The sequence below is a fragment of the Oratosquilla oratoria genome, chromosome 17, assembly GCF_046742065.1.
Source record: "Oratosquilla oratoria isolate Oo_2021 chromosome 17, ASM4674206v1, whole genome shotgun sequence".
NCBI classification, from domain to species: Eukaryota; Metazoa; Arthropoda; class Malacostraca; order Stomatopoda; family Squillidae; genus Oratosquilla; species Oratosquilla oratoria.
In genome coordinates, this window is record NC_134793.1 from 4,362,230 (window position 1) to 4,369,729 (window position 7,500).

The 7,500-nt window shown below is 33.4% G+C and overlaps 1 protein-coding gene across 1 annotated transcript; it reads left to right on the plus strand.

Annotated features, from left to right (window-relative positions):
- The first annotated feature begins 1,313 nt into the window (after window positions 1-1,313).
- LOC143034212 (uncharacterized) lies at window positions 1,314-5,656 on the plus strand. The gene is made up of 4 exons (XM_076200153.1): window positions 1,314-1,445; window positions 3,006-3,144; window positions 4,454-4,573; window positions 5,549-5,656. Exons 1-4 carry the CDS (start codon window positions 1,342-1,344, stop codon window positions 5,654-5,656), a joined length of 471 nt encoding a protein of 156 aa, XP_076056268.1. The 5' UTR covers window positions 1,314-1,341.
- The last annotated feature ends 1,844 nt before the right edge of the window (window positions 5,657-7,500 follow it).

A 7,500-nucleotide genomic window follows, 5' to 3' on the forward strand; every position in this document is an offset into this window, starting at 1 on the left:
TCGAATGTTGAGAATTCGTGAACGGAGGAATGGATTGACAAAATTAAGAACCACTGATCTATAATTTATTGGGCTGAGTATCTTGAACAGTAAAGTCCCCCAGCCTAAGGACTCCCGTACCCATCCTGTAGCAGAGTGCGCCGGTCACGGATTGGACCTCACAGCCACCAACAAACCTGCAGTCAAAGAACTTCTTCTCAGTCATCCAAGAATCCGAGGAACCAGCCACCATCATCACACCCTCTAATCAGCCTGTTTCCCTATTGGTGTTCGTGTGACGATTGCCTGCCCACCGATGCATGAAATGAGTGAGGTAGTAGAGGCTGTGAACGAATTTAGGAGTGGAAAAGCGGTTGGCATCTGCAACGTCAGCGCGAAGTTGCTGAAAACCGGATATAAACCCATGATGTTGTTTGGCAGTCTGGTACCGTTCCCTTTGACTGGAAAACAGCAATAACTAATCGCTCATTACATTGTTCATTATGTAGGGCAAGATGGTCGTCCACCTTTTGCTTGATAGTGTTTCCATTCATCTGCTAAAGTATCATAGGCCTGAACAGCCAAACTATTCTGAAAATAAAAAGTCTCTATTCGAAGGTCTACAACCCATTTTCATTAACTTTTCTTCTCCTATACTTATTCTGATTGCCTCTAAATGACTGTTTTTATTTGAAGAAATCCGCCGTCATAACTTTAACCACCCGACGGTGGTAATAACTTTTACATTTTTTCTAGCTGCAATGAAATGATTTTATTCATATAAAGGAATCTTCCCTTTGCTTAAGTGTTTAGAGGTAAAGAAAACCTGTACGACATTATAATATTTGTTTGCTGAGATATATGACTTTTATATATCTGCATGTATAATATAATATTACATACACAAGTATGTGAACATGCCTAGATAAACCAAGCTAAGCTAAGCTTTCAGAATATATCGAAGATGTAAGGGACTACCAATGGGAACATGTGAATAAGGATGAGAAAGGGAGATTGTCAGTTTGAGACTCAGAGCGATACTGTATGGAAAAGCGTGGGAAAGTAGAGCAATTTTAGAGGCCCCACGTGTTATTCAACTCATTTGTGTTCCACATTCATCTTACGAGTTGCATAATCCACTTGAATGACTGCTCCCAAATACAGAAAATTAATGCGTTTTTTCAACGTCATTGACATAATGTATTGTAAGAACTATCATGAATTATCATACCATATATTAGACAAATTATTTTTGATTAGGCATTTCTTGGATATCTTAGTTTGTCAAGAGAAAGAAAAGAAAAATATTGGGGTTTAGGAACCTTTCTTGGCCCAGGTCTTGGCACGGCCGCTTATAATTGTATGGAACATACGTTGAGGCCCCAACAGCAGCAGTTCTCCAGCAGCTTCACCATGAAGTCGTACTTCGCTCTTGCTCTCCTCGCCGCCGTTGTCGCCGCTGTCAGGTTGGTCCTAGAAGTCTAGATATTTCATCCACAGTTTTCCTAAAGCCAATCTTGACGTTCCGGATTTTTTTTTCAACTCTTTTTCTAGTGCCTGAAAAAAGTATAATATTTCACACAATTCATTAAGAAGGTTTGGATATCAGGTTGGTCCTAGAAACCTAAATATTTGATCCACAATTTTCCTAGAGCTAATCTTGACGTTCAGGATTTTCTATCATTTTTCTGATCCTTCAGTTTTGTTTTGTTTTTGTTTTTTCTAGTACCTGAAAAGTAATTATATTTCATATAACTCTTTAAGAACTTTGTGATATCAGGTTGCTCCTAAAAATCTAGATATTTTATCCACAATTCCCCTAAAGCCAGTCTTGACGTCCCGGATTATATGTATATATATATATGTAATATATATATATATATATATATATATATATATATATATATATATATGTATATATATGTATACATATATATATATATATATATATATATATGTATATATATATATATATATATATGTATATATATATATATATATATATATACACACATATATATATACATATATATATATATATATATATATACATATATATGTATATGTTTTAACAACCACAATGCACTTTAATTCTAAGCCATCAACATCGGGAGACCTAATGGAGGCCGACATGTAGAAATTGAAATGCGGTACTCCCAAGGACTCGAACCCAGCAACCACATGACAAGTGCCGTAGTAACTTACCAAGTACGCTATCTCTTGATAGCGTATTATGTATACACACACACATATATATATATATATGTATATACATACATACATATATATATATATATATATGTATGTACATACATACATACATATATATGCATATATATATATATATATATATATATATATATATATACATGTATGTATATATATCAGCTTTTTTGTACCTGAAAAAGTTATGATACTTTATATAATTCTTTAAGAATGTTTTGATGTCAAGTTGGTCCTAGAAATCCAGTTTCTCTGAAACCAATCTTGATTTTTTCCTTTATTTTTTCCATGTTTCTATTTTGTTTATTCTTCAGTTTTGTTCTGTTTTTCTTAGTACCTGAAAAAAAGTTATTTTCTTATATATTTCTTTAAAATGTTTTGATGTTCTGCCAACGATTTTCTAATCTTGTTACATATCATTCGGTTTTTCTTAAGTATTCCAAATATCTCAAACACTTGGCAATAAAAGAAACTTGCTCTTTTCAAACACAACTATGTTGATTTGTTTTGAAAATATGCCTCCATACAATGAAATTTTGCATTATAAGGTAAACAATATATACAAATTCATACCAAAAAACTTGGCGACAAAAATATGTTTGCGTTTAAAAAAGAATAGTAATAATGATAATTATAAATGAATAGACAGAAATAGATAATAAGCAATTGAATCTAAAAATGAGATAGAAATAAGTTAAGAAGAAAATTAGGAAATATGTCGTCTCGAGTTTGGATCTTCCTTTTTACAGGTTATAATATACCCTCGATCTTGTCCTACAACAAACTTTTTGTCTCTCTTGCAGTGGCCAGACGGAGCCATGGTGTAGGTGTGCTTTCTTCGTGACTAACAGCTATGCCGAGGTGATGGTCTACGAACTTCCAGAAGTACCGATTGATTCGTGTGAAAACAGCAGGGCCTGCAAAACTCGCTGCACTACAGATGTAAGTAGCTCCCATTGTTCAAACTCGTAATATTTCCTTATCATCATTCAGTCTGTATAGCGTGTTTCATGTATGGTAGCCCAGGGGATACCGTTTTGAGCTCATGAGCGGGTGGTTGTGAGTTCGAATCCCGGGGCCCACTGCGGGCTTGGCCAGGCGAGGGTGCGACCCAACGAACGCCGGACTTAAAAAAGAAAAAAAAAAAAAAAAAAAAAAAAGTAACGGCTCGCCACCACTGACAGCGCTCTGCCCTACTAAGGGTTTCTCACTTCCTAGTGCGTGGGAGTGGGATGGTGAGTTACAGTGATGACTAATAGAATACTTGTGCATATTCATAGGTCAGATATGTATTATCAATGCAACTTTAACAGTATATGGGCAAATATTAATGTAAAGGAATTGAAAAGGGCAGAGGTACAACCTATGGATTTATCAATCCACCACTAACTTCATCTTATTTTCGCATTTTCGTCATTTCAATTTTATTTTGTCCAAGTTTTCACGATGCAAATCTGTCTTTACATTCTTCTCAAACAATTTACCTTTTACATATAGAATCGAATAATATATATCTTTCTTCATATAGAATCAAATAGTATATATCATCCTCCAATGGTTAGAGAATCTATGGCAATATCTACGGCGATATAATTTTTCACAAGAAGTCAAGATATTTCACAAAAAATATATATTTAATGCTTTAAAAGTACTTGTAATGCAGTTTGAAAAGATTAAAATGGTATAGATAGATAGACATATAGACTTTATTTAGCAAAGAATCAATATACATGAAGTGCAGATGATAACAAGAACATATAGTTCGAAATAATAATTGCAAATTGCCGAGGATAACACAAAAAGCATGTACAAGAGTACATGCTTTTCCATTTCTAATTCGTAATCTAGGTTTTTCATATGCACGTTCGTATCCAACCATAATTTACAATTTGCTCATTTTTCAGCAATCATAAATCCTGCCCCGCATCGTATGACCCTAAATTTGCGATTCCAAGATTATGTTTCATGTTCACCTACGGCCAATGTCATACTATCTGGCGCCGCTGTTACGGTTTCTTGTTGTCTTTAGCAAAGTCTCCCTTATGAGTCATTAGACTTGAAAGGTTATAACAGTGTTTTAACTAGGAGGAGATGGTGGTCGTTATATAAAGTTTTGGCCATTGCTAAGTTATTTATTAAGCTAACTGAACTTATCTACAATCTGGCTGCATTCGGCTCTGCCGCATTGTGTGACACCAGCTTCTAAGCTGCCTTACAATGACTCGCACTCTATCTTCCACCCTTTTTTCAGCTAAATGCTTCCAGCGACTATGGCAACCTGTGGTACCTGCTGGAGGACGGTCAGACTACTGGCCAGAAGATCTGCACCCTCATGAGAGACCATTTCATCTTCTTCTTGCACAATCGCAGGGTAAGTGGAACGCCAATGAGTCTCATAGTCACTTTAGGTGGGTCAGAGCAAGATTCCAAAGACCAAAGACTATTGATTGGGTCTTTACTCATTTGTCTGTAAAGGGGTTGTCACACTGGGCTATTTTTCCTCCCACATCCTACTTCCAACCTTTATTTAAATAACTAGAATGAGACTTCGCCTACAGAAACCTAGACTTCTCAAAGAACATTTGACCAGTATGTCTAACATTCGTATAATTTTACAATCCCTTAGTTTATCATTCAGCTTTGCCATACATGACGGAAATATAATTTGATATTTGGAGATTTGAAAAATAGAATATTGTAACCGAAGTCGTTTTTACTCAAACGAACTCTCAACTGTCGGCACTGATGAAGCCTGTGGAGGCCGACCGTAATAATCACTTAAGTCGCGTCACTATGGGAGAAGATGGAGTTTGATTCATGTTGGTAGTTTCATCCTTGTGATAAGGAATTACAAACTATCAAATTGTTACGACCTAGATCAAATAGAGCAACGAGATCATTGCAAATCAACTAAGGAGTACTAAACTTTATTATGTGTGAAGGTTCAACTTTTCTTATATAAATCTCCTCAAAATATATGTGTTTGATAAATGTTCAAGGTTCAGACTGACATGATCTATCCGTCTCCTGCACTGTGTACGGATTATACTTGAACTCCCCACAATCTAAACTAGTAACTTATACCAACTACATAACCATTATACACTCAACATTTTAAGAACTTCAGTGACACCCCTACGGACCAGAGGTCCGCAGTGCTGATCTCCACTAAAAAAGAACACTGACTAAATTTAGCTTCTACACTCTTTCCTTTCTGCTATCCTCTTTAAGTATCTCTTCTACCATCTCTACAATTCCACCATATTGTCGATATTGTCCTCAAGAAGAGAAACATATCAGCGACGAAGTACAGTTCTTTATAATGATTTACTGTGTTCCCTTCCAGGTGTATGGTTACTATGAAGTATGTGGAGGAGCGTGGCAGTACGCTAACGTCATGTCCGAGCAACTGCTGTGTTGTGAGGGCGGCGAACAGAAGCACTGCATCGCCTAGTAAGTTCACGGAAGCAGCACTGAGGCAGCACTGCAGCAGCACTGAGGCAGCACTGAAACAGCACTGAGGCAGCACTGCAGCAGCACTGAGGCAGCACTGCCCCAGCACTACACCTGCAGAACCGATATTCGGGGAATTTCGGAGCCCTAGAACAGCCTACTCTGCTCCGAAGTTAGCGATATCGACATCCGTCGCAGCTTTTTAGATCGATTATATTTTATGATGAAACAATTATAAAGGCTTATTCATTTATTGTCATTTTTTCCTATAATACATAATTTTAATTTACTCGTGCTACTTTGTGTTAACAAATGTAGCACTTCTATTTTGTTTTGTTTCTTTTTTTAAAGGTACATTTTCTGTACTTTTCACCTCCACTCAATTATATTCATCCACTTATATTCTAAAGTTTTACTCTTTTACCAGTTTGAGAAGAAAATTACTGATAAATCTAAAGAAAATACCCAGAACTCCTACACTAATATCAAAGATGAAAATATTTTAGGCATCAAATTTCCCTATTAATGGCTGCCAAAAATCGATTCGAACGTTCAAATGAAGACATGTGTGAAACCTTAAACCAGTTATTTTTGTTTTGTAAACACAAACTTATCATCACAATATGAAATATCATCTATGTCATATAATACATTATTTCTGTTAATATGACAGACAACAAAAAACAATGAAAGACATTTAAGATGCTTGAAAGTCGATAGAATACCAAGACGTAACAGTTAGTATAAAATTCTTGAAGAAAATATTCCATTAGATTTTTTTAACCAATTGCGACCTTATATGTATCAAAAGAATGGAAATTAGAAATTGTTACTTATATTGACACAAATGGCAAGCAGAAACCACAAAACTGCAAACCTATAAATCTTACTTAAACTTTAAGAAAGACCATGAAAAATGTTATAAGAAACGCCATTATAAACCAATACATAGAAAGCAACTGTTCATCAAATGACAGCATAAACATGGTAAGCATCTTTACAAAAGTAAACGCTTTAGTACATATATATTTCAAAAAATTTAAAACAAAACTGTCTGAAACTACAAAAAAAAAAACAGCGTAGGCTTGATGCATTTAGAACTTGAAAAATCTATTGATGCTGTCCCACTCAATAGATTACTATCTAACGCACTTCATATGGAATAAGAGGTAATCTTATGAGCACTCGTAAACAACGAGTAGTTCTGATATATATATACATATATATATATATATATATATATATATATATATATACTTATATATATGTATATACTTATATATATATATATATATGTATATATATATATATGTATATATATATATATATATATATATATTCATATATATGTATATACTTATATATATATATATATATATAAATATATTATATATGTAAACATATATATATATATTATATATATACATATACATATATATATATATATATGTATATATATATACTTATATATATATATGTATATATATACATATATATATATAAGTATATACATATCTATGTGTATACATATACATATATATATATATATATATATATGTATATACATATATATATGTATATATATATAATGTAAATATATATATATATATATATATATGTATATATATGTATATATATACATATGTACATATGTATATACATACATATATACAAATATATACATACATATATACATATACATACGCACACACATATGTATACATATATATATACATATATATATACATACATATATATATAGATACATATATACATACATATATATATATATATATGCATATGTATAAACTTTCATCCCATCGTCGGAAAAGAAGGCACTAACGT

Coding starts and splice junctions, on each gene's coding strand:
- LOC143034212 (XM_076200153.1), top strand. CDS start 1,342: ATGGAACATACGTTGAGGCCCCAACAGCAGCAGTTCTCCAGCAGCTTC. Junction 1,446..3,005: donor GCCGTTGTCGCCGCTGTCAG/GTTGGTCCTAGA, acceptor TCTCTCTTGCAG/TGGCCAGACGGAGCCATGGT. Junction 3,145..4,453: donor AAACTCGCTGCACTACAGAT/GTAAGTAGCTCC, acceptor CCCTTTTTTCAG/CTAAATGCTTCCAGCGACTA.